This window comes from Garra rufa, chromosome 25 (assembly GCF_049309525.1).
Source record: "Garra rufa chromosome 25, GarRuf1.0, whole genome shotgun sequence".
NCBI lineage: Eukaryota > Metazoa > Chordata > Actinopteri > Cypriniformes > Cyprinidae > Garra > Garra rufa.
The window spans coordinates 36,626,976-36,654,824 of NC_133385.1; the positions used below are offsets into that span (position 1 = coordinate 36,626,976).

General features: G+C 38.8%; 1 protein-coding gene across 1 annotated transcript; it reads left to right on the plus strand.

Annotated features, from left to right (window-relative positions):
• Positions 1 to 27,622, plus strand: slc5a12 (solute carrier family 5 member 12). The gene is made up of 15 exons (XM_073832080.1): positions 1 to 345; positions 617 to 682; positions 791 to 842; positions 1,206 to 1,273; positions 4,347 to 4,501; positions 4,661 to 4,801; positions 9,928 to 10,057; positions 10,224 to 10,312; positions 10,634 to 10,746; positions 13,634 to 13,701; positions 13,785 to 13,871; positions 20,360 to 20,547; positions 20,891 to 20,994; positions 27,278 to 27,387; positions 27,458 to 27,622. The coding sequence occupies exons 1-15, from the start codon at positions 1 to 3 to the stop codon at positions 27,620 to 27,622; spliced, it is 1,881 nt and encodes a 626-aa protein (XP_073688181.1).
• Positions 27,623 to 27,849: the final 227 nt, after the last annotated feature.

Below are 27,849 nucleotides of genomic sequence, written 5' to 3' on the forward strand. Positions count from 1 at the left end.
ATGGAGGACAAAGTGGGGACCTTCCACGCTGGGGACTATGTGGTGTTCGCCTTTCTGTTTGTGATCTCCTCCGGTATCGGGGTTTTTTTTGCCATCAAAGAGAGGAAGAAAGCCTCATCTAAAGAGTTTCTGGTCGGGGGCCGTCAGATGTCCTGCGTGCCGGTGGCCCTTTCTCTCACCGCCAGCTTCATGTCTGCAGTCACAGTGATCGGGGCCCCATCAGATGTGTACAGATACGGGGCCTCGTATGTCATCTTTGGGGTCGCTTACACATTTGTGGTGTTTTTAACTGCTCAGCTCTTCCTCCCTGTGTTCTACAGATCAGGCATCACCAGTACATATGAGGTATGAATGTACATTTCAGATTTGCTACAACAGGTTTCAATAGTTTCACTAGATTGTTTTCAAATATTATCATATCGAAATCATCAGAGTAAAATATATCCACAAAAATGGGCAGAAAGGAAGTATTGAGGGAGGATAATGTTGTCCAGATGTTGTTATAGGCTGGGTCATGACCATTAGTAATAAATCCCATAGGCCGTGTCAGCTGTAGTTATGCAGGTCGTGGCCCTCCAGCAAGATACAAACCTGTTCTGATTTGTTTTTCTCACAGTATTTGGAGTTGCGTTTTTGTAGGCTTGTTCGTGTTGCAGCCACACTAATTTATATCATTCAAACGGTGAGTGGGATTAAATGTTCATAAATGTTTTTCAAACATATATTTTACAGTTTGTTGTTTGGTTTTTGTTTACTTGTAATGATTTTTGTTCTGTTTTTAACTCCTTAGATTTTGTACACTGGTGTGGTCGTTTATGCACCAGCTTTAGCTCTCAATCAAGGTCAGTCTGCATTCATCACAGATATTATGGGGAACAAATATTGTGAACTTTTTTTTTTCAACTTGAATGTTTTGTTTAAAAAACGTGGTGCCAAGCAGTAAGGATTTCCTAAATAGATGGTCCCTTTTTAAAAGTGCACTTAATTATATTAAATGTTTACTAGTGTATTTCAAATCCTAAAAGTATATTTTTAAAAAGCTGTAATAAGCTATAAATGAAAGGCCACTTAAGTGTAAATGCAGTGTGTTTGTTAAATTACTTTCTTTATTGTTACTTTGACTTATATAAAAGACAGCTTAAAATATAGGAGTCATTCACATATCAGTTACATCAACATGGATCTTAATTTTTTTTTTTCATCAGTGACGGGATTTGATCTTTGGGGATCCATATTTGCCACTGGCATTGTCTGCACGTTTTACTGCACATTGGTAAGTGCTGCTGAATTCAATTCTAAACTGATTTCACTATAATTAGGTGCCAAGATGCGATAGCACATGTTGTATCTGTTGGCGTTCTTCTTATTCTTCTTCTGCTGTTGAGTCTGTGGCTGCCCGTAGAACCACTTGTGGGAAAGTTATGAAATTTGGCTTACAGATAGATAGTCTCAACATTAACCATAGCAAGTAGGGAGTCTCTAGCTCAAACTCTCTAGTGCCACCACTTCAAGATTTCACTCATGTTTAAGCAAAATTAATTTTTGCTCTGATTCTTTAGCTCATGCTGAGTTGAATGAACTCCAAAATTTTTAATTCTACAGGTCAAGACTTTTCACAATTTTTTAATAGTTTGAATAGCTCTAATAGTTTAGAATAGTTTTAATGCTAGCAAAAATTCATGGAATTCAAGTTTATTAGTCAAATAACACGCAAACAATACACATGTCAGCCATTTTGGGCACCGGATCTTTAAAATTTTGTCGTAAAATGCTATATTTTCTAAATGCATTGGTGTATTGTTACAAAAGTCGGTATGCGTCTTCAGCACCAAGCCCTGATGGTACTCAAAATATAACCAAAAAAAAAGAGCAGCGCCACCTTGTGGTTAAAACTTATAATGGAATTTCCAAAAATGCCAATAACGTTTGAGTCTATTAGCCTATTGTAGAAACTGGTCTCAATGTATTTCTTCATTTGGTCATGCTGAGAACATAGATACCAATTTTGCTATAGTCAAAAACCGGAGCAGTGACACCTTGTGGTTAAAACTTATAGTGAAATTTCCAAAAATGACAATAACATTTGAGTTTATTAGCCTATTGTTATAAAACTAGTCTCAATATTTTCCTTCATTCGGTCATGCTGAGAGAATAGATAGCTATTTTGCTATAGTCAGCTGAACTTCCTGCCCGCCATTTAGATTTATGTTGAAACCCTACTTTTTCGAACTCCTCCGCGACTATTTGTCCAATTTTCACAAAATGTTGACCATTCTTGAAAAAAGTTATGGATTTTGTGTCGATATACAAAAGTATACATTTATACATTCAACGCATCAACAAATTTGCTGGAATGATGCCAAACTGTGTCACCTTATACTGACCTCAGTTTGGTAACAGCGACACCTACTGATTTGACAGTGCTAAATCTTTCAATCATATCAACAGTGACTGTATTTTTTCTACATTTAAACGGTTTGTCTATAGTTTGTCTGATTTTCACCAAAATTGGTCAGATGATCTTCAGACTATGCTGGCAAAAATTCATGGAATTCAAGTTGATTAGTCAAACCTTTCTCAAATAACGCGCAAACAATTCCCATGTCAGCCATTTTGGGCATTGGACATTTTAAATTTTGTCGTAAAATGCTATATTTTACTAATGCATTGGTGTATCGTTACAAAAGTTGGTATGTGACTTCGGCACCATGCCCTAAGGGTACTCAAAATGTAATAACCCTACTTTTTCGAACTCCTTCTAGACTATTTGTCCAGTTTTCACAAAATTTCGAACATGCTGGAAAAATGTTAGGGATTTCAAGTCGTATACAAAATTATACATTTATACATATACATGTTTACATTTATACATTTAACGCATCAAATAATTTGCTGGAATGATTCCAAACTGTGTCTGAGACTGTATCTCTGCAAAGCTCTGACATATTGACACCAAACTTTATTGGTACCACTGTTACCTTATACTGACCTCAATTTGGTAACAGCGACACCTACTGATTTGACAGTGCTAAATCTTTCAATCATATCAATAGTGACTGTATTATTTCTACATTTAAACAATTTGTCTACAGTTTGTCTGATTTTCATCATAACTGGTCAGATGATCTTCAGACTATGCTGGCAAAAATTCATGGAATTCAAGTTGATTAGTCAAACCTTTCTCAAATAATGCACAAACGATTCCCATATCAGCAATTTTGGGCATTGGACATTTTAAATGCATTGGCGTATCGTTACAAAGGTTGGTATGTGTTTTCGGCACTATGCCCTGATGGTGCTCAAAATGTAATAAAAAAAAAAAATCGGAGCAGTGCTACCTTGTGGTCAAAACTTATAATGAAATTTCCAAAAATGCCAATAACGTTTGAGTTTATTAGCCTATATTGTAATGAAACTGGTCTCAATATATTCCTTCATTCGTTCATGCCGAGAACATAGATACCAATTTTGCTATAGTCAGCTGAACTTCCTGTCCGCCGTTTTGATTTATGTTGAAACCCTACTTTTTCGAACTCCTCCTAGACCATTTGTCCAATTTTTACAAAATGTTGACCATGCTGGAAAAAAGTTATGGATTTCATGTTGATATACAAAATGTATACATTTAAAGGTATACATGTATACATTTAACGCATCAAATAATTTGCTGGAATGTTGCCAAACTGTGTCTTAGACTGTATCTCTGGAAAGCTTTGACATATTGACACCAAACTTTATTTGTCCCACTGTCACTTTATACTAATCACAATTTGGTATCAGCAACACATACTGGTTGACAGTGCTAAATCTTTCAATCATATCAATAATGATTCTATTTTATTTTTCTGCCATTTTGCTTAAAATTATAAATACTGTTTTTGGCTCCTTAATTGCAGCTTGCAGCTATGTTTGTAAGTGTAATTATGAGTAAGAACATTTTTGAGGACAATTATTAATTACATTAAGAACAATTTTAACTCTAGCAGTGACTATATTGTATATATAATTAGAAAATTAAAAAGTAATAATTCCAACACCCTGTTTATATTTAGGCAAATTTAGGAATTATTTTGTAGTTTTAATATTATTCCATTATATCCAAGCTTTTATTTTGTGTTTTATGAGAAAATATGAACTGTGTAAATGAACTTGTGAAATGTCTGAATACTCTTGAATTATTACTGTATATGCAATTCTGTGTGAAATGTCTGAATACTGTTGAATTATTACTGTATATGTTATTCTGAGTGAAATGTTTTGTAAATGGGGCGTTCTAATGGACTCGGTGGCTGGTGATCAGACAGGAACAGGAGAAACAGTGCCAGTGTGTGTGTCTGTGTGTTTAGGGTGGGCTGAAGGCTGTGGTCTGGACAGATGCCTTCCAGATGGTGGTGATGGTGGTGGGGTTTCTCACAGTGCTGATCCAGGGTGCGAATCGAGCGGGAGGGATTGAGTCTGTCTTGAGCACAGCTCAAACAGGAGGCAGAATGCACATCTTTGAGTACGTGTATGCAGACATACACTTCAACAAATAGGAAAACACACTTATTTTAATTTTATTAAGTTGTATAAGCTTAATAATTATAGATTTATACATCATTTACTGACCAAAATGTGTATATTGTCACATTACAGTACTTTTGTGCACCATTGTTTCCAGCTTTGACATTAGTCCACTAAAGCGACACACATTCTGGACCCTCACTATAGGCGGCACCTTCACTTGGTTGGGCATCTATGGAGTAAACCAGTCAACCATCCAGAGATGCATCTCTTGCAAAACAGAAGGTCATGCTCGCTGGTGAGCCCCAAGTACATTTAATGTTCCCTGTCCTCCATTTTGATTTGAAACTTAATTATTATTTGGTAATTACCAAATTATTTGAATAAAAACATTTGTGTATTTCTAAACATAATATTATTTCTATTTTAAATTTTGAACTTGTGTTCTTGTAACTCAAATGATATGTCAAGCTTATGTACACACCAAAATTCCAGTGTTAATTTAACACTCATATAAACACTGAAGCAGTTTTATTGAGATAAATAGGTGATCAATTAAGCGATGATTGACCATTATTGAAGATACCTAATGTTAACAAGCAGAATCACCAAAGGAGAAAATCTACATTTTAATCTCACCATCATAGTGGTCAGTTTTTGCATTAGTTTTGATTTTTGACAAGTGCAATTTTGTACAAAATTAAAGCATTTAAAAGCAAACTTTCTGATTAAAGCACACTAGTGTGAGAAAAAAAAAAAAAAAATCTCATGTTGTGAAAATTATTCATAAAAATGTTTGTTTGTTTTTTTTACTCCAAAAATGAGGTTTCTACTTTTGGATAAATAAGGCCTACGATTAATCAGATGCAAATAGAAACATAAAACCAGTCCTAAATGATAAAAAAGTTGACAAAAAGATTGAATCCAATATTTAGTGATAATATAGCATAATGAGAGATTTATAAGCAGTTGTTTGGAATCGGGTCATTTTCGACCGGCATTATCACAAGTGTGATTTTATACAAAATAAAAGCATTTTAAAAGCAAACTTCCTGATTAAACATTAAAGCACACTAGTGTGATAAACAGTGCAAGTTCGTTTTTGACAGGGAACATGAAAGGTGTGACAGAAATCCGAACACTTTTATATAAAACTTTTATAACAGCCTGACAAGCCGAAAGCGAAAATCATCAGGCGGTAATGAAAGTGTTTTAATATAGTCGTTATTTAACTTAGTCATTATCTAGAGTTATATTTTCTTTATTGATTAAAATTATAGTTCTTACAAGCTGTTATTATACAAAAATTTGAAAACGTTAGACATCAAGAATCAGCTTATGAATCTCAACAATGGTGACAAGCAGCATATTTAGAGAAAGATATCAACTCTGAACATAGCAAAACAAGCTACTAAAAAGTCACATAAAACAGCAAAAATAAAAAAGAAATAGTAAGAATAAAATAAATTACAAAGACAATTCAGCTCATAATTTATTCATGCTGCAATGCATGATGGAAGCCACGGATTTTTGATTGGCTACAACATGCTCTTTTGATGTCACCATTATGATTCTCACGCTGATTCTTGATGTCTGTGTGTCTTAATTAAAGCTACTTTTTTTAAATCTGATTATGCCAACAATGCCTTATATTGCTTACTGTATTGACATAATAAACATAGACAAATTAACTTAAGAATTCATGTCACTACACCATGATCATCTAAATCTCTGGTTTTTCAGGCTGCTACAAATCAAGCCAAACAAAACCCAGTGATAAAAATGTAAGGGCCAAGATCGCAACTAATGTAAACACTGACCACTATAATGGTGAGATTCTGGTTGATAACATCAGGTGTCTTGAACAATTGTCAATCATCACTTGATTAATCACCTAATTATCTCATTAACTTAAACTTTGCTTCAGTTACTTTAACACTACTTAAGCGTCACTTCAAAGTGTCATTAGCTGCACTAAAGGGATCTGCCCATATGTTGTTAAAGTTCGTTAAGACATTCATAATAAATATTAATAAAGCAAGATACTCTTCAAAAATATATGAAATTATTTAAACTGCAAAGGTAAAATATAAATGAAAATTATTACGAGAGATGTGAAGGGGGAGGAGAATTTATATGTGCGTCATGTTTAGTCGATAAAACACTTCCGCAAAGGATACATCTGTGTATCCTCGCTCATGACTCCTCTGGAAGCCTCTTCACTCCTTGATCCTCACCTCCTCTCAGTGTAATTAGACAATTGAGATGTCCTACAAGATGGCTGAGCTTGATCGGTTTCCAGTTCATAGGATGGAGGACGAAGGAGTGAGAAAAGGAGGAGAGATATTAAGAAGCACCCTGTGAGTCCACACCGAGAGTGTTAAATTAACACCGGGGATTTTGCTGTGTATAAACTGATAAAGCATATATCTTGAATGCAATGTGAGTTGCTTTGTGTCTTCCAAATACTTAAGTTCTCAGTCAGATGATCCGGGAGACCAAGGCCAGCAATGGCAACCTGACCGTTGGACTTGGCTAATGCCTACAGATCAATCCCTCATGCCCTCATCCATGCAGCACTAGACCATTACCTCATCCCTCAGCACATCAAGGGATTGATCATCAGTTACTTTGGCGGAATCCAGCTACGATTCAAGACAGGCCACTTCACCACCCAATGGCAAAACCTGGAAAAAGGGATCGTAACTGGCTGTACAATCTCCCCCATCCTCTTCATCATGGGAATGAACCTCATAATAACAGCCATTGGGAAGGAAGCCCGAGGCCCAAAAATGCAATCGGGCATCCGACAACCCCCAATAAGAGGTTACATGGACGACCTTACTGTGACGACCACAACCCATGTGGAGGCAAGGTGGGTACTAACTGCCCTGGACCACATGGCAACGTGGGCCAGAATGAAGTTTAAGCCAAAGAAATCCAGGTACATGGTGATCAGGAAAGGTAAATTGACAAACAGAGTCACGCTGCATGTGCAAGGGGAAGTGATTCCATCGATAAAGGAAAATCCAATTAAGTGCCTCGGGAAGTGGTTCGATGATTCACTCACCGACAGGAACAACATCAGCAGTACAGAGAAGCAGACAGAGGAATGGTTGAAGAAGATCGAAAAATCAGGGCTCCCGGGGAAGTTCAAAGCATGGCTTTACCAACATGGATTGCTGCCAAGACTCATGTGGCTGTTAACGGTGTATGAAGTTCCCATGACAAGCGTCGAAGGAGTGGAGAGAGAGATCAACAAGCACCTTCGGAGGTGGCTGGGAATCCCTCCAAGCTTCACTTCAGTAGGCCTTTATATAAGATCAGGGCAGCTCCAACTTCCTCTGTCATCCGTGGTGGAGGAATTTAAGGTAGCAAAGTGCAGAGTCATAATGACATACAGAGACTCCCAGGATGAACAAGTCAGGCAGGCAGGTATCCTTACAAGATCAGGACGCAAGTGGGCAGCTGACTCATCTGTTGCACAAGCTGAAAGTATGTTGAAGCTACGTGACATCATGGGAACGCCATGCATAGGAAGACAGGGTCTTGGAACTTCCCATATCCAGCAATGGGGGAAGGCTGGATCCACGGATAGAAGGGCCATGATCCAGGAGGAGGTACGGAACCTGGAGGAGGAAGGACGAAGGGCAAGGGCAGTGGAGCTAGCGTCCCAGGGAGCATGGACCAAGTGGGACCTACCCAAGAGGAAGATCACATGGGGAGATCTGTGGAGATTGGAACCTTTCCGCATCTCATTCATGTTAAGATCGGTGTATGACACACTCCCAACTCCGACAAACCTGCACAAGTGGGGCTTAAGAGAGGACCCATCGTGCAAGCTTTGTGGGGAGAGGGGTACCATGGCACACATCCTTTCAGGGTGTAAAACAGCACTTGCCCAAGGCAGATACAGGTGGCGCCATGACAAGGTGCTCATGACACTCGCTAACAACCTGGAGCAAGAGAGACGCAAGAAACACCAACCACATGGGAGAGCAACACCATCAATTAAGTTTGTAAGAGCGGGTCAAAAGCCACCAACCACAGTAACAACAAGAACCAATCTGCTGTAAAAGGCCCAATCATGGGAAATGAAGGTAGACCTGAGGGAAAGACTGCAATTCCCCCCGGTCGTCCAGACAACCCTGAGGCCAGATGCAGTACTGTGGTCTGAAGAGGCAAAAAAGATTATCCTCATCGAACTTACAGTCCCATGGGAAGAGGGTTGTGAACAAGCGTTTGAGAGAAAGAGCGCCAAATACCATGACCTCTTGAATGACTGCAGGGGGAAAGGTTGGCAGGCATGGCTCTTCCCAGTCGAGGTCGGCTGTAGAGGATTCCCCGCCCAGTCAGTATGGAGGATGCTTACAGCCATTGGGGTGATGGGGAGGGAGAGAAAGATGACTGTTCGCAGGATGGGGGAGGCAGCAGAGAGAGCTTCTTGCTGGTTATGGAGCAGGAGGGAGGAGCTTAGCTGGAAGCCAGGGGGAGTTGATGGGCAGTGATTTGGCCACCACTGCTGACCCACCAATGTTGAGGGTGTTGCGGTTCAGGGTTGAAACACCCAATGATCGTTGGATACCGCCTGATGACATCAACTCTTCCTGGCTAAGGCTACATTCACCAAAAGTGAATGAAGGAGAAACATCTTTGGATGTAATTGTAATTAAGTGTATATGTATATTATTTAATCTAAGTAACTGTAGACCTGCTATTACTTTTAAATGTCTACCCAGATCTCTGAGGAAATATCATATTTTTTAGTCCTTACGATGTCTTCAAAGTACAAAAGTTCAAAGTTTTATTTTAAACCCCAATCAAATTGCAGTTGACAGGTTTCAGGATACTAGTTTCAGCTTGTCACCTTTAATAGCATCTTACCTAGTCAGGATATTGAGAACTTTGTAAAAAATACAGGTTTCTTTATAAAGTTTGTCCATCAAAGATACTTTGAAAACCTAGTACTGCCATGAAACTCTAGATGGCGCAGGCTGACGGGCTGTAAACGTAACTGATGATATCACAGAGTTATACGACTTGGCACAAGCTGATTGGTTCATGTTGCTTACGCAACCAATGAGCTTGCAGCTATATAAATGGCTGCTAGCATTCACTTGGGCATTTCGCAGCATGCTTTCGGAGTACCTCTGAAACCCTCCACCTTCCCCAGCTCCACCTGTATAGATCTGCTACGGGTTATTTTAGGCTATTTGTGCAGCAGCAGTATGTCTTAAATACTCACAGCACTGTATCGCCATATGCTTTGGCAGTAGCAAGTTCTTTACTTGCTTGCAGCATAGAAACAAGATGCATACTTTAACTTAAATACAATTCCTTGATTTTAGACCGCAAGAACAAAAACTGAGAAACTGCTCTTATTTTATTTTTTGTTTGTTTTCCTCAATCTTTCTTGTGTCTCAGGGCTCTGTATCTGAATCTGTTGGGTTTGTGGATCATTCTGTTCTGTGCTGTGGTATCTGGTCTGATCATGTATGCTTTCTACTCAAGCTGTGACCCCTGGTCGGCCGGACTGGTCTCTGCTCCAGACCAGGTGATGATCTCTGAAAAAAATCTCTATTTTCGTCAGAATCAAACATTAAAACATCCATGTCTCTGTCAGCGGTTCAGAGTAATTTGTCTAACATTGGCTTTCACTAAGGTGAGCATCGCTATTACTATTGCTCACACCTAACATTCGTGTATCCATTTCTTCTCAGCTCATGCCATATTTTGTGATGGAAATCCTCGGTGCGTTTCCAGGACTGCCAGGTTTATTTGTCGCATGTGCATTCAGTGGAACGCTGAGGTAAAGTTCATTTTTTTCCCTCAGTGAGGCCTCATTGAGTTGAGTTTTTGAGTGACCAATCCGTTACAAAAATAAATACAAAACCTAATGGAAAACAAGTTGACTAAAACAAGTTGGCAAAAAGACTGATCCCAATATGTGGTAACAATATAGCATAATGAGAAACTCACAAGCAATTTTTTTGTAGCCTAATCATGTTTGTCGGAAAACAATGGGAGAAAATAACTTTCATTTTTTTGGACAAATTTCCTTTAAATGGTCTGTCCGTGCAAAACATCTGACCTATAAAAGAAAACATCATGATCTGTTTCTCTTTTTCAGCACAGTAGCTGCCAGTATCAATGCTTTGGCCACAGTGACGTATGAAGACTTTGTGAGCCAGTGTTTTAGAGATCTCTCTAACCGAGCAGCCAACTGGATCAGCAAAGCTCTATGTAAATACATCTAATGTGTTCAAGCCTTTTCAGGACATTAAAAGAGGACAGACTCATAATAAGAATATTGATTCTGTCATATGGTATGAAAGCAGATTTAATCACTAAAATATATGTGTCTTGGTGGATCAGTACATCATTAGGAAACACAACGAGAAGTAAAACTCTGTTCATTTTGCCAATTTATAAGGCCAGAAATGAAAGCGCAACAGATTATTGGGTTATCGGATTATCGTCCCTGATTTTTACCAGGAAGGGTCTGATGCTTTTAATGGGCAGAAGTAAGTCAAACAAAAGGCGGAGTGAACCAAAACAAAACCCGAGCAGCTCGAACTTTATGAGTACAACTGTATAAAGTTGGTCAATAAACTGTAGAAGTTAAACACTCAGCACTTGACCAGCAAAGAAAGATAACATCTTGAAGACCCTTGAGAAAAAGAAAAACACTTTAGCATACTTTTAAAAGAGTGCTTATCATGAAAAGAATATACTTTAAAAGAATATACTTCAGTGAAAACTTAATGTAATGTTTTCGGCCATTTAATCGGAAATTAACTGTAACTACATAAAGTTAATCAAGACAAACTTTGAAGTTGGCTTGAGAAAGCTGGACCAGAAAGTTTAAAGAAGTTTTAAAAAGTTTTAACAGTTAAAAAAAAAAAGTTTCAGAAGTTTAAAAAGATTTCCAAGTTTTGAAAAGTTAAGTTTGAAGGTTTTTCAGTCTGCAGTAGTTGGACGTTTAAAATAGTTTTAAAAGCCTAATATTTGCTAGCTAGCTAGCTAGATAGCTAGATAGATATAGATAGCATGATTCTAACATGATTACCAAGTTGCTAACATGATTAGCATGTTACTAGCATGTTTCAGGCATGATTAGTAAGTTCCTAACATAATTCTAACAGGATTACCAAGATGCTAGCATGTTTCTAGCATTATTGGCAAGTTGTTAACATGTTTCTAGCATGATTAACAAGTTGCTAGCATGTTTCTAGCATTATTAGCAAGTTGTAAGCATGTTTCTAGCATGATTAGCAAATTGCTAACATGTTTCTAGCATTATTCTAACATGGTTACCAAGTTGCTAGCATGTTTCTAGCATGATAAGCATGTTGCTAGCAAGTTTCTAAAATGATGACCAAGTTGCTAGCATGTTTCTAGCATAATTAGCAAGTTGCTAGCATGTTTTTTTGTATGATTAACAAGTTGCTAACTTGTTTCTATCATTATTAACAAGTTGCTAGCATGTTTCTAGCATGATTAGCATGTTGCTAGCAAATTTCTAACATGACTACCAAGTACTGTAGCTAGCATGTTTCTAACATGATTAGCATGTTACAAGCATGTTTCTAACATGATTATCAAGTTGCCAGTATGTATCTAGTGTGATTACCATGTTGCTAGCATGATTCTAGCACGATTACCAAGTTGCTAGCATGTTTCTTACATGATTAAGTTGCTATCATGTTTATAGCATGATTCTAGCATGATTGCCAAGTTGCTATCACCTTTTTTGACATTATTACCAAGTTGCTAGCATGGTTACCATGTTGCTAGCATGATTCTAGCATTATTACCAAGTTGCTAGCATGTTTCTTTAATGATTAAGTTGCTATCATGTTTATAGCATGATTCTAGCATGATTGCCAAGTTGCTATCACCTTTTTTGACATTATTACCAAGTTGCTAACATGGTTACCATGTTGCTAGCATTATTACCAAGTTGCTAGCATGTTTCTTTAATGATTAAGTTGCTAGCATGTTTCTAGCATGATTGCCAAGTTGCTATCACCTTTTTTGACATTATTACCAAGTTGCTAACATGGTTACCATGTTGCTAGCATTATTACCAAGTTGCTAGCATGTTTCTTTAATGATTAAGTTGCTATCATGTTTCTAGCATGATTCTAGCATGATTGCCAAGTTGCTATCACCTTTTTTGACATTATTACCAAGTTGCTAGCATGATTACCATGTAGCATGATTCTAGCATTACCACCAAGTTGCTAGCATGTTTCTTTAATGATTAAGTTGCTAGCATGTTTCTAGCATGATTACCAAGTTGCTATCACATTTTTAGCATTATTAACAAGTTGCTAACAAGTTGCTAGCATGATTCTAGCATGATTACCATGTTGTTAGCATGATTAATATGTCACTAGCTTGACTTGGAAGCATGTTTTTAGCATGATTAACATGTTATTAGCATGATTTACAAGTTACTAGCATAATTCTAGCATGATTAGAAAAGATAGCAACTGAAGTCAGATCAGTCTGAAGATCTGGGCTGAGTTTCGAGCTCTCTTATTATTGTTTAAAAAATATATTAATTGCAATTAATTGAATTTAGGAGTGAATTTTTTACTCACAAAAGTAGGACTTAAATCTTTATATGTTGTTTAATCATCTTTGAAAAATTGTTAAATGCTAAATGTCATGAATTTAAAAATGTTTGTTATTACATATTTGTAATGATGATTCAAATATAACACTAGTTCAAATGACTTGATAATCAATTGTTTTACATGTCCTTCAGTATGAGTTTTAAGAAAAAGTGCACTCTCTATCTTAAGGCCTTTTATCTGCAAATACAGTTTTTTTTATGTACTTTAAAGCATACAATATTTGATTTGTATAGATTTGAAGTATACTACAAGTGCACATTCAATTAAATATATTTTTTTTAATCCCCATCATTATGCCAGTTATTCTGGTCTTTACATATTGCTTGACTTGCTTGGAAATTGACTATCATTTATATCCATTGCACAAATGGTTGCACAGGTTTGGTAAAAAATCACTAACCCTAAATATAAAGACTAGTAATACTGATGCCGGACTACAAGAACTACAAAGTATTACTAACACTACTGACTGTGCTGATGTCCAGGTGTGGTGTTCGGTGTGGCCTGCACTACTATGGCCGTGGCTGCATCGTATATGGGAGGAATTGTTCAGGTATGTGGCTCGTATATGGGCTGATATTATATGTTTCTACTTAACTTCCTGTCATTGAGTGTCTTTCTCCTCTTGTGCCTCAGGCGGCCCTTAGTATCCATGGCATGTGCGGAGGCCCAATGCTGGGCCTGTTTTCTCTTGGAATCCTGTTTCCTGTCACCAATCTAAAGGTTGATCTAAATTTTCATACTAGAGTTGTCATGAATAAAGATTTGTTGGACTGAACAGTGTTGATGGATTTGAAACTCCAGAAACATCTGAAAAAAAAAAAAAAAAAAAAATAACAAAATTGATTGATTTTTACATCTCATTCACCAATAACTTTAGCATTGGTTGTCATCTTTGAACTGTAATTTTCTTGAAGAGACATTTTGCGCATATATAAAATGCAATATCTATTGTTTAATTGTAAATCATTTAAAATCTTATAGATGATAATTGTTGGAAGGGTTTTATGAAATATTTCTTTGTTAGTATTTTATTAGACATTGTATATCAAAGCAATGATTAAAATGAGATTTTCAAAAAATATGTTCTGTGTAAATTAATATGGTTCTAGCAATTAGAAGGAAATGGACAAGTTTCTAATTTAAGGTGAGACACTGCAGGTGAATAGGGTAAAAAAATAACTAACAGTTATCACATTACTTTTTCAGTTGATTGATTACATTGATTATTGCAAACATTTTTTGTATTACAAGTTTTCTAAAATGTTAGGTTTACATATGCAAATGAGGCATTATTTAATTAAATATGTGCTAATTTGCAAAAATCTAAAAACTGGATGAAGTCAGTTTCACAATTCTTGTTAAATTTTTTTGACATATTAGAGTCAAATGTTTTTACAGAGGGGATTTGGGGAATCTTATTTTGTCACAACAAAATTCAGAATTTTTTTTTTTACCACTTTTTGGGGAATAAAAAGTTTTATAAATAAAGCAAATTATATATAAAGAAATCCCTCTGTACAAACCTTCAGAATATAGACAAGAATAAAAAACGTACTCGGTTACTCTCGTAACCTCAGTTCCCTCAGATACGGGAACGAGTACTGCATCTGAAAGACGCTATGGGGAAAAGCTCCGTTTTCTTTGAGACTGAAGCATTTTCAAGAACGCAGTGTAACTGCACGGCCATTGGTGAGTAAAAAACGAACCAATGGCTCGTCAGCGTATGGCGACGCTTCGCGCCAGATTCCGCCAAATGGGACGGAGTAACTGGCTACGCGTGTTTCGCCATAGGATCTCAGGTTACTTTGACTGAAGTGACGACTGAGTCGTCCGGCTACATAGCACGGCTATCAACGCAGTACTCGTTCCCGTATCTGAGGGAACCGAGGTTACGAGAGTAACCAAGTACGTTCCCTTATGATACTTCACTCGTACTGCGTCTGAAAGACGCTTTGGGGAACCAGTACAATCCCGCCGTGCTATGATAGAGGAATGACGAATCATGGCTCTGGCACCTGAGGGATAGTATGGGCCATCTTGCTCAATCAGGCTAAGCTTATAAGCATCCGTTCCAGAAAAATAGTACAGTTTGGAACTCACACAGAGGGCCAAGACGTACCACATACTAATTATGCACTGGTCACAGTTATCCATTCATGCAGAAAGGACCCGAGCCTGCAAGGCCGGGACATCTAGATTATAAAATCTAGCAAATGTGGACGGCGAGGACTAGCCGGCCGCCGCGCAAATTTCTGCAATAGAAATGTCACTGGACCACGCCCAGGACGAGGCGATGCCTCTAGTCGAATAGGCTCTCACTCCCGTGGGGCATTGCAGGCCCAAGGACGAGTAAGCCAGCATGATGGCTTCCACTATCCATCTGCATAACCTGTGTTTCGTGACCGAACACCTTTTGTTGTGGCCCCCGAAACATACAAACAGCTGTTCAGACTGCCTGAAAGCAGCTGAACGCTCTACATAACTCCTCAATGCCCTGAAAGGACAGAGGAGATTACAGTCTTGGTCTTGCTCCGAAGAAGGAAGCGCCAAGAGGGTAATAATTTGGTCTCTGAACGGAGTCAAGAGACTTTTAGGCACATAACCATGTCTTGGCTTCAGGACAACTTTAGAGTCGTTGGGCCCAAATTCCAGGCATATCGGGTTAACAGAAAGAGCCTGCAGGTCACCCATACGTTTCACTGAACCAATGCTAATAGCAGGGCAGTCTTAAACGTCAAAGGGCAAAAGTCAGCGGACTGAAGCGGCTCAAAGGGAGGGCCTCTTAGAGCCCTCAACACAGTGGGCAGGTCCCACAAAGGGACTGTGAAGGAGCGAGGCGGATAGAGCCTCCTTGAACCCTTCAAAAAAACTAATGACCAGATCGTTCTTTCCCACAGATTGACCGTCCATAAGGTCATGGAATGCCGCTATGGCCGCTACATAGACCCTGAGCATGGAGGGAGTTCGTCCATATCCAACAGCTCCTGGAGAAAAGACAATATCGCTGATATGTCACATAAATTCGGGTCTGCACCGCGGGTGGAGCAAGCGGAAAGACAGACCATTTAAGGACATAGAGCCGCCTTGTAGACGGTGCTCTAGCATGAGAGATAGTACTCAAGATATTCTCTGGGAGGCTTCCAGGCTCCCGTCGAGAAACCATACATGCAGCACCCACAATTCTGGTTGGGGGTGCCATAGCGTTCTGTTTGCCTGTGTTAAGAGATCTCGTCTCAGTGGAACAGGCCAAGGGGCTGATGAAAGCAGCCGAGCCAGATCTGGGAACCAACGCTGGTTCTGCCAGAACGGAGCCACCAGCAGGACTTTGAGTTTCTGTTCCCTGACTCGCTTGATGACCTGCGGTATCAGAGCGATCGGGGTAAATGCGTATAAGAGGAGGTTGGGCCAACTGTGGGCCAATGCATCCTGTTACTTCGAAAAATAAATTGGGCAATGAGAATTGTCTTCTGAGACGAAAAGGTCGACTTTTGCCTTGTCAAAGACAGCCCATATTTCCTGAACCGTTTGGGGATGGAGCGTCCACTCGTCTGAGGAGACGTTGCTTCCAAAAGGAAGGACTGTATACTGATAAGCCACTCCTTCGACGGCGAATCTCAAGAATTGCCTGTGATGTGAAATTGGATGTGAAAGTATGCATCTTTCAGATCCAATGAACAGAACCAGTCCCCTGGACAAATTTGCGAGAGGATCTGGTTCAGTGTAATCATTCTGAATGGCCATCTCATGAGGGCGCGGTTCAGATGTCTGAGGTCGAGGATGGTTCTTAGACCACCATCCTTTTTGGGAACGAGGAAGTAATGGCTGTAGAAGCCTGACTCACACTGTGCTGGGGAAACCCTCTCTATGGCTCCTTTTGCCAGCAAATTCCTCACCTCAGCATGCAGAACATCTATATCCTTGGTGTGAACTGAGGTGGAGACCACGCCGTTGAAGCACGGGGGTATTCAAGTGAACCTAAGTGCATAACCTTGTTTTATTATTTCCAAAACCCATTTTGACACTCCAGGGATGGCTTGCCAGGCCTTGGTCTGTGTGGCGAGGGGTTATATTGGTTCAAGCAGCTGATCACTTGGTGTGGGATCGCTGCTTGATAGAAGTGAAAGAGGAATTTTGCTCTCTTTTGTGATGTGTGTTCTTATTTTCTCTGCTATAACAATGGCAGGTTGTGAGGGCACTGTCAGAAAGGGCCCAGGAGTCACAACATTTTTCATAAACATATAGCCGTCAGCACCTGGAAGAAAACGGGGTGCTTGGAGGCTATTAAAGTGCTGTATGCATTCTGTCATGTCTCATCTGCTTGTAGCAAGCCATTGATTCGTTTTTTTACTCACTGCACAATGGCCGTGCAGTTACACTGCGTTACTGAAAATGCTTCAGTGTCGGACAAAAAGGAGCTTTTCTCGATATCGTCTTTCAGACGCAGTACAAATAAAGTAGTAAGGGAACGTAAAGTTTTGGCTACTGAAGTGGAGATTTGTGGCTCAGTGTAGGAGGAAAAATTCATTTTGAGAAAACAGCCTTTAAAAATATGTATTGTAATTGAAATCTATTGACACAAATAGAAAAAAGCTGTAAAAGAAAGACTTAAGTGTTTTTTTTTTCTTTCCACTAGTCTGAAAAAACACTTTATGAAAAACCAAATTCTCAAACTTGACTGGTGCATGAAAAAACAGTGTTTTTGCCTGCAGTGTCTCCCCTTATTTAATATTAAAACTTTCTAACATTATTAAGACTACATACTGAGTGATTGATACCATCTGTGTCATGGAAAACACTTGTTGAGTTTGCAGTTTTAATGTAAGCTACTGTATATGTTTTCTTATACTTATAGGTAAATGATCTATTGTTGCTTTAAATGGCTATAAATGTCATGCAACATTATATTTAAACTCACATTAGACACTTTTAAAATTGAATAAAGCATGCAATTAGTACCTGAGATTATAATTGTCATAGTTTGTATGTTGTTGTTCCAGCCGCGACGTCGCAGAAATAAACCGTTTCAAAAAGATTAACATGGAAAATATACCTTTTATCACACATTGTGGCGCATGCAGTTAGGACATTGTGTTACACTCGCACAATTACATTTGCAGAAAGCACATAGCCTACTTGCCAAATAATAAGCCTGATTAGGGATAGAAAAATATCCATTTCCAAAAACAGAAACATAACATTTTAAAAGTTGTAATTATTGTACTCACAGTTGTGAAAATGTTAAATAGAGTTGTAAAATAACATATTTGTTAAATACAGTTTTGTTTATCATATGTTCTCATATTCATTGTTTTATTCTTAATGTGTTTTTCTAAAGCCAAAATTTTGTTATAATAATACTGTTTTGACATATTTGCTATTTGCAAAAGTTACAAGCCTACTATTTTATTAAAAACCTATGGTAAGTTTGATCCTCCAAACATCACTAATTATCAATTATGATCATTAATATATGGAACTCACAACAATAAAAAAAAAAAAAAAGAAAAAAGAAAAATGTCCCCGTTTTTTAATTCGAAGATTTCAGTGCAATTTTGACCTCTGAACCAGGAAATGTCCCAAGTTTTCATTTCAGAAATCTGGTCACCTTAACATAAAGTCCAAAAGAGAAAATAATAGTTGCATTTATAAAAATTACCCCACTCATACACTCATGCTATGTTGTTACCTGAATGATCCACAGGTCCCACAAATTCATTGGTTTCTTGTTAGTTGTTACGGTAGCATGCTGGACGAACGAGACGAGATACAAAACAAACAATATATTTAATATAAATCTTCAAGATGAAACAGGCAGGAACACAGAGAACTTCCACAAACGTTGTGATAACATTAAGGACCGACAAGAGACTGAAAACAAAGACTGACTTATAAAGGGTGATAACTGATTAGACACAGGTGACGGGGATGACGCTAACGAGGGTTAAACCAAAGTGCACAAATCAACAGGGGGAGACAACGGGAGAAACCAATGACATAAACTGACAGAACTGTGACATTAGTTTCTCCCACAAATTTGTTGATTTTTTGTGTATTTTGAACCCTTTCCAGCAATGTTTGCAAACCATGCATTAAGAGCCGGGTGCGAAATTCTGTTCAAAAGTTTACACCCCTGTCTCTTAAGGCATGTTTTTTCCTTCTGGAGCATCGAGTGTTTGAACCTTCTGTAATAGTTGCATATGAGTCCCTCAGTTGTCCTCAGTGTTGGATCTCAAAACCATATAGTCATTGTTGAAAAGGGTTCAAATACACAAAAAATCCCTGAGAAACCAACAAATTTGTGGGACCTGAAATATTTTTCTGTAGAACAGTGGGCAGTTTAACTTTTCAGGACCACCTATTGACTCATGAACAGCTCTCAAAGAATTTGTGGGACCTGAAGGATTTTTCTGAAGAACAGTGGGCAGTTTAACTTTTCAGGACGAACAAGGGACTCACAAACAACTATCACAAAAAAAAAACAAAAAAAAAAAAACATAGTATTAAAGGATTAGTTCACTTTCAGAACAAAAATTTACAGATAATGTACTCACCCTCTTGTCATCCAATATATTTCTTTCTTTCTTTCTTTCTTTCTTTCTTTCTTTCTTTCTTTCGTCAGTCATAGATAATTATGTTTTTTGAGGAAAACATTTCAGGATTTCTCTTCATAATAGATATGTATGGCACCCCCAAGTTTGAACTTCCAAAATGCAGTTTAAATGCAGCTTTAAAGGGCTCTAAACGATCCCAGCCGAGGAAGAAGGGTCTTATGTAGCAAAATGATCGGTTATTTTCTAAACAAATTGACAATTTATATACTTTTTTAACCTCAAATGCTCGTCTTTTCTCGTCTCTGCGATGCGCATGCGTAGTCTGTGTAATCCGGGTCAATACAGTTAGGGTATGTCAAAAAACTCCCATCTCGTTTTTGTCTTTGACGTCAAAATCGTCCTACAATGCTGTTTTACCATTATCTGTAAATTTTTGTTCTGAAAGTGAACTAATCCTTTAAGACTCAAGTGTATGTAAACTTTTGAGTTCAACTGTATGTAAATTAACATTTAACAAAATTTTTTTGTTTTGTTTATCTGTAGAACCCCTTTTAGAAAACATAAAACTATAAGAGTATAAAGAATGTCAATATTGATTGACTGATATTAATATTCTTCACATGCTCACAAACATGCATTTGTGGCCTTTCTCTTTAGGGGGCAGTTGGAGGTCTGATCGTGGGCATCAGTCTCTCGTTCTGGGTCGGTGTGGGGGCTTTCATTTATCCAGCACCTAGCAATAACACACGTCCACTGGAACTCAACACTGCAGGCTGTAGCTCCAACATCACAGCTTATGGATTCAACCAGACATCAGTCACCATGAGCACTCTCACCCCTGACAGGTGCAATGTGACTCTACCATTCTCCAGAGTCAGAAAAAAAATAAATTAAAAAAAAATTAAGATTGTTTTTGATTGTTCATCAAACCCTTTAATGGGGTACTGAGCGCACTCGGTTATCCTAGACAATGAGAATGGAAATTCTAAAAAAGTTCTAAAAAAGTTAAAATGACCCATTTTCTGATGGTCAACATTTCTGTAAACAAAATTAATTTAATTAATTTGTTTTTGTATAGTTTAATAATATGAAAATCTACCGACAGTCCTATTTTTACAGTCCAAATGTAATCATGCTCTAGTAATGCACCTTCATTATACGATGATGTAAATTCTATCTTGTGTTCAGGTTTTTGTTGGCTGATTCATGGTACGCCATGTCCTATCTGTACTATAGTGCAGTGGGCTTTATTGGCACTGTAGCAGCAGGCCTACTCATCACACTGCTGACGGGTGAGAGCAACATTTCATTAGCTCCTCTGTCCTATCACACACTGGCAGCAACAAAACACTTCGATTTATAGACTGTAAGTCTAACAATAAAAAAAAAGAACTGCTGGTCTCTTTGAAGGGACAGCACATACCACAGAAGCTCTTGAGAGCTGCAAATATCAAAGTTATTTTTAAGGGGTCATACATTTATTATACACAAATAATATTAGTCAAGGTTTCTTATTGTAGCTTTGAGGCCTGGTTTCACAGACAGGGTTTAGACTAAGCCAGGATTAGCCCATAGTTAAATTAGGGCATTTTATGCAGTTTTTTATAAATGTGCTTAGAAAAAACATTACTGGTGTGCATCTTGAGACAAAACAAAGGCACTGATATGTTTTAAGATCAGTCAGTGCATGTTTCTTACATTTTAGTCTAGGACTAGGCTTAAGCCTTGTCTGTAAAACCGGGGATATGATTACTTTATTAACAACATCTGTTAATACTAATACTGTGGCTAGTGGATTTCCTAATTTACCATCCACTAAGCATTTTCACTGGCCACAGTTTTGTTGTTGGGAAATTACGTTTTATATGACTAAAGTTATAGCATAATAAAAAGTTTTTAAATTGATTTCCAGGTCATTGTTTGCCTATTTAAAGGCAATTTTTCCCTAACTCTAATGCATGTATCATCCTTCATATGAAATTCTTAGATTTTATTAATAATTGCATTTAATATGATAAGACACTATAGAGCTGTTACCAAACAGAACAGAAGCAGCTGAAGTGGCCTTTAGATGCATTTACACAGATAGTTTAATGAAGTTTAATTACAACAGCATACATTAAGTAAGGTTATGAACTTAGTGTTTCAAATGTTTCTTCTTTTTTTGTGGTAAATATACAAATATGAAAGGTTGGGAAACATGTGAAGATAAGCTACTTTTAAATATGAAAGTAAACCACCACTAGGTGGCAGCAAGTGACTGTCTTAATAAGTGAGTCATTCATTCAAACGATTCGTTCAGATGGCTGATTCATTCAACAATGACCAAGATGGCGGTGCGTACACATCGCGAGGCTCAGTGTCTCTCCAGTTTCAGCAAATTTGCAGTATTTTACCTGCTCATCTTGGGTCTGTTTGTGCAGAACAGTAGTGCCTTTACATCGTACACCCGACAGGAGTTTTTGGATATTGGTTTGGACATTCCCAATAGTTTTATCAGCGATCTTCGATTTGTCCCTGAGATCGCCAGAACACCTGAGGCTGCGCACTCTACCCGGCCGGGTGGAAGTGCTCGTAGGCGGCGACGCGACCGTAAACAAAGACGGGGGAAGCGTGGAGGACTAAGAGCTAAGCTAAAGCTAATACCACACCGGCTTTCTTTACCCAGCATTTTCCTCGCTAATGTAAATGTGTATTTTTCACTAATGTATAATGTAAATTTTTGGTCGCTGGTGAACAAAATGGACGAGATTTGACTCTGCATCAACCACAGTAAGAGACTTTGGAACTGTAATGTCATGATCTTCACTGAAACTTGGCTAAACAGCGATGTATCGGACAGTGCTATTGCTCTAACTGATCACCACACATTCCGAGCAGCTGAACGGCGGATGACTCTGGTAAGACCAGAGGCGGAGGATTGTGCATTTATGTTAACAACGCTTGGTGCATGAAATCTGTTATTATTGGGAGACATTGCTCAGCTAACCTAGAATTTCTCATGGTTAAGTGTAGGCAGTTTTTTTTCTGCCACGGGAATTCACCTCCACCATTATAACTGCTGCTTGCATTCCTCCCGACGCTGATGCCAAACTTGCTATGAATGAACTTCATGTGGCCATCAGCAAACATCAAACTGTCACCCGGAGGCTGCATTTATTGTTGCGGGGGATTTTAATCACTCAAACTTAAAGACAGTACTCCCAAAATTTCACCAAAACATTTTCTGTCACTCCAGAGGAAACAAAACTTTAGACCATGTATACACAAACATGGCTGAAGCATATACTGTGCCCCCCTCCCCCACTTGGGACAATCAGACCACCTTTCTTTGTTCTTCACTCCCAAATACTCACCCCTCATCAACCGTGTAAGGCCATCAGTGAAGACCATCAAAGTGTGGCCAGCGGGGGCAGACTTCACACTCCAGGACAGGTTTCTACACACTGACTGGAGTATGTTTGCTTCTCAGGCCACCTGTGGCTCTCACATGGACATTGACAGATACACTTCTTCTGTTCTGGATTACATCAACACCACCATAGACAGTGTTACAACCCAGAAACAGATCATCACATACCCAAATGAGAAGCCATGGATGAACAAGGAAGTGCGTCTCCTGCTGAAAGCATGCAACACTGCCTTCAGATCAGGTGATGCATAGGCCTACAGCACTTCCAGAGCAAATCTGAAGAGGGGCATCAAAAAGGCCAAGCACTGCTACAAACTGGACCAGACGGTATTCCTGGGCGCGTACTGAGGGCATGTGCAGAGCAGCTCGCTGGGGTTTTCACAGACATTTTTAACATGTCCCTTGCCCAAGCAGCTGTACCCACATGTTTTAAATCCACCTCCATTGTGACAGTGCCAAAACACTCCAACCCAACGTGACTACCGCCCTGTAGCACTCACACCCATCATTATGAAGTGCTTTGAGCGGCTGGTCCTCTCACATCTCAAGAACTCTCTTCAATCCTCACTGGACCCACACCAGTTTGCCTACCGTGGCAATAGGAGCACAGATGATGCAGTCTCCATAGCGTTGCACACTGTACTCACACACCTGGACAATACAAACACTTATGCATGAATGCTGTTTGTTGATTTCAGCTCAGCATTCAACACTGTCAGACCATCTAAGTTAATCACCAAACTTAGAGACCTGGACATTAACACCTCACTGTGTAACTGGATTATGGACTTTCTGACCAACAGACCTCAACATGTTAGGTCAGGCCACATCTGCTCCACTACTGTCACACTCAACACTGGTGTACCACAGGGCTGTGTGCTGAGCCCCTTCCTCTACTCCCTCTTCACCCACGACTGCAGGCCTGTATATGGATCTTACTCCATCATCAAGTTCGCAGACGACACTACAGTGATCGGTCTCATCAGCAACAATGATGAGACTGCCTACAAGGAGGAGATTCAGCACCTGGCCATATGGTGCACATACAATAATCTGCTCCTTAACACTACCAAGACCAAGGAGCTCATTGTGGACTTCGGGAATGGAAGAAGAGGTTCACACGAACCCATCCACATCAATGGGATGGCTGTTGAGCCTGTTTCTTCCTTCAAGTTCCTGGGGAACCACATTTCGGAGGATCTATCCTGGACCACCAACACCTCCAGCCTGGTCAAGAAGGCTCACCAGCGCCTGTTCTTCTTGAGAACACTTAAGAAGAACCAGCTGTCCTCAGCTATCCTGTCGCTGCACGATAGAAAGCATCCTTACAAACTGTGTCACAGTGTGGTACGGAAGCTGCTCTGTTGCAGAGCGTTAGGCACTGCAGCGGGTGGTGAAAACTGCCCAACGCATTATAGGGACTCCACTTCCCACCATCGAGGACATCCAGAAAAAGCACTGTTTGCATCAAGCACGTAGTATTCTTAAGGATTCCTCTCACCCTGCCCATAAAATGTTTTCTCTCCTGCCTTCCAGCAGGCGCTTCAGATGCCACAGGACTAGAACCAGCAGACTGAGGAACAGCTTCTTTCTCAGAGCTGTCTCCTTATTGAACTCTGCCCCCCACTGACACCTGCCCCTCTCACCCACCCCACACTCTCCGCACTACCATTGCACTATTTAATATTCTTGCACTACACTGTACATACCCATTTGTAAATGCACATTTCAATTGCACATACACATATTGTAAATCTGTGATAAATCTATATCTATACATGTCTATTTGTAAATTCCTGCTTCTGTAAACAGCGACCTGAATATAATGTTCATATCTAACTGCAATTTACATTATAGTTAATAGCTATCTGTATATTATGTTCATCTATTTGTACATTCTAATTGTAGTTAATTATCATCTGTAAATTATGCTCACAGTACTTAATCTGTAAATATAATCCATAGCTTCTCCCTGTACATATCTCCTATAAGTGCACTTATCACTTATAAATTATACCTATATCCTGCACTTGCTGCTTAATGCACTCCTGGTTAGACCTAAACTGCATTTCGTTGCCTTGTACTTGTACATGTGTAATGACAATAAAGTTGAATCTAATCTAATCTAATCTAATCTAATCAATGAAGCAAGTGCTTGTCTTCATGAATGGGCCACTGAATCATTGACTTAAATTATTCATTCAAAACGCCAAATCATTCAGTAACGAAACATTGCTGTGTGTTTTTCAGAGATGCGTGACTGCTTTGCTGTGATCTTTCAACAGTCAGCGTTGACAATATTGCTCTAAAATGTAGTACAATAATTAACTACTCGTCTGAACTCTTGTCAAATTTCCATGTTTTTTACCACAATATTACGTTTTATTATGCACAGAAAGCGCATTTCTATTTGAAAGCATATTTCTCCCACTCTCTCCCTTACAGACGCACACACATGCAGTTTGCACACACGTTAGCATATGCGCTAATGTTGTTGAGAAAGGTAATTTACCAGCTTAATCTCTCTCTCCCCCTCTTTTGCCATCTGTCTGCCTGTCTGTCAGTCCGTCTAAACTTCATTATTAATTGCATTAGTTTGCTATTGGCTCAAGTGTTGTTACTATAGGTCTAAAATGACATTTTGGAATTAGCAACGAAGGCATTGGATGAGCTGCGTAAGAAATTAATCTTACTCACAATAGCGTTTTAAAGACAAAAACCAGACAAATGTCTTGAAATATATCATCTGATATGTCAAGCCAAGGTGTAACAGCTACTTCCACCTCGAGTATGCATTATTTTCTAAGAATTCAATAGCCCGTTGTCACTTATTCTTTACTCATTTGACTCTTTGCAAACAGCTTGATTGACAGGCGATCTGACCAATCATAACGCCAAATCCCCCATTCTGTCCAACAAACAAATCAAACAGGCATTTTGAAATAAAACATGTTCCGATGTTCATTCATGGTTTTTTTTTTCGTGCTTGAAGTAAAAAAGAAAAGACAACCAGTTAATGTGTCATTGATTTAATAAGGCAATACGGTGATCTGTCACAACACATTAAAGAGCCACAAAATGCTATTTATTGTTTTAATTTCTTAAAAAATGACAACATTTTAAATCTGAAACCTAGTTTCATAGCAGTAGTAACCTGCTCTGTCTTTGTCATTCTCGCCAAAATTTTAATTTTAACTTTATTAAGATTAGTTTTCCGGGGTTAAAAGTAAAAAGCACGCAACATCCAGTAGGTGACGTTTGCGTGCTCTCATTGGCTATCGCGGGTATCACGTCAGAGGCAGCCTGATCATTTGAGTTAAAAAATCACAATGACACCACGTAATGGAGGCAACAAGCCTTGAATCAGGCAACACCCCTGATCATTCAGAGTGTGTAACCAGCCTTAAAACTCCTATCCCGCTCCTAAAGCACAGCTTTATATGTATAGACAGGTATAAACAATTAGTGTTTTGATTTTAAAAAGTGAGATTACCTGAACACTGTGGCTCTGAGGCTGTTTTAAAACATGGCCATGTTTGTTTGAACAACCCAGACAGAGGTTGTTGGCCAAGTACAGTTGCGAATTTCATCATCACTAACATAGGTCAATGATTCAGTGTTTTCCAAAACCATGGTTCCACTGAGCATTCACAAACCAGCATGGCAAAAAGATGTGTGGTTGGAACTAAAGCTCTTGACTTGTGGTTAGAAGCATAGTTTGTTGTTAGTATAATGTGGACTTACATAGATCATGCTCTTGAGCAAAATAAACAAGCTAACATATAGTATTTTACTTATTTATTTTATTTTTTATTTTTTTTTAATTGTAGCAAAACTTTGGAGCACAGCATGCTTGGAATGCTTTGAGGTCAGACGTATGAAATGTATTCCCACCTCCAAACTTAAAGTGATCTTGCATACTTTTTAAGACACATACTGTTTGAATAAGGATACAGCCATATGTGTTGCATCATGCATATTACTTTAGTGTGACTGAAAGAGCTAAGTTGCTCAGGGCAATCCTGTTAACAAATTCACCCTGACATCAGAAACATTAAACTCACTGGAGGAACCAGTTTTTGATTTAATAAATGGTCTCGTTAAACTGAGGGAGAATTTTATGTTGAGAAAGTATTGTAACCCTGTCATCCTGGTGTCTGCAGGGCCAATGGACCCCAAAGAGGTAAAGCCAGGACTAACTCGATCAATGAAGGACGTCATCTGCTTCTGGACTGAGAGATACGGACAAGCAGACTTGAGTGAAGACAAAGAGGTAAAGAGCATCAATGAGTGTGGATTTGGGTGTTTTGAATGCAAACTGAACCTTTCTGTGCTTCTCTTAGGATTTGGGTGACTTTGGCACGGCATGGGAGAAACATCCAGACAAGGAAGGTGTCATACAAATGGAGGAGAAAGTCAAGAGTGGTGATGATAACCTGCCGGAAAATGGTTACACTAATGCCGCTTTTGATCTTAATGAAACTACTCGAGTTCAAGCAAAGCTTTAACCCTCTACCGCACGGTGTTGCCATATGGCAACATGCTCTTTATGTTCATTTCCCTGCCACTGTCTCTTTAAGACAAACGTTCTAATTTTTTTGTTGGAAAGAGAAGACCTTAGTTTAGCCAATGATGTGCTTTGGTTAAGTCACATGACCTGCAGTGTTTTTCTGTAGCGTGATTTCTGACAGACTGACCTCTATTGTGAGTAGTTGCTGAATGCAAACGAAAACGT

What these genes read in the sequence shown, in the direction of transcription:
- slc5a12 (XM_073832080.1), top strand. Translation starts at nt 1, where the DNA reads ATGGAGGACAAAGTGGGGACCTTCCACGCTGGGGACTATGTGGTGTTC. An exon ending in ATATGGGAGGAATTGTTCAG is followed by an intron (nt 13,702 to 13,784) that starts GTATGTGGCTCG and finishes CTTGTGCCTCAG; the next exon opens with GCGGCCCTTAGTATCCATGG. An exon ending in TTCCTGTCACCAATCTAAAG is followed by an intron (nt 13,872 to 20,359) that starts GTTGATCTAAAT and finishes CTTTCTCTTTAG; the next exon opens with GGGGCAGTTGGAGGTCTGAT.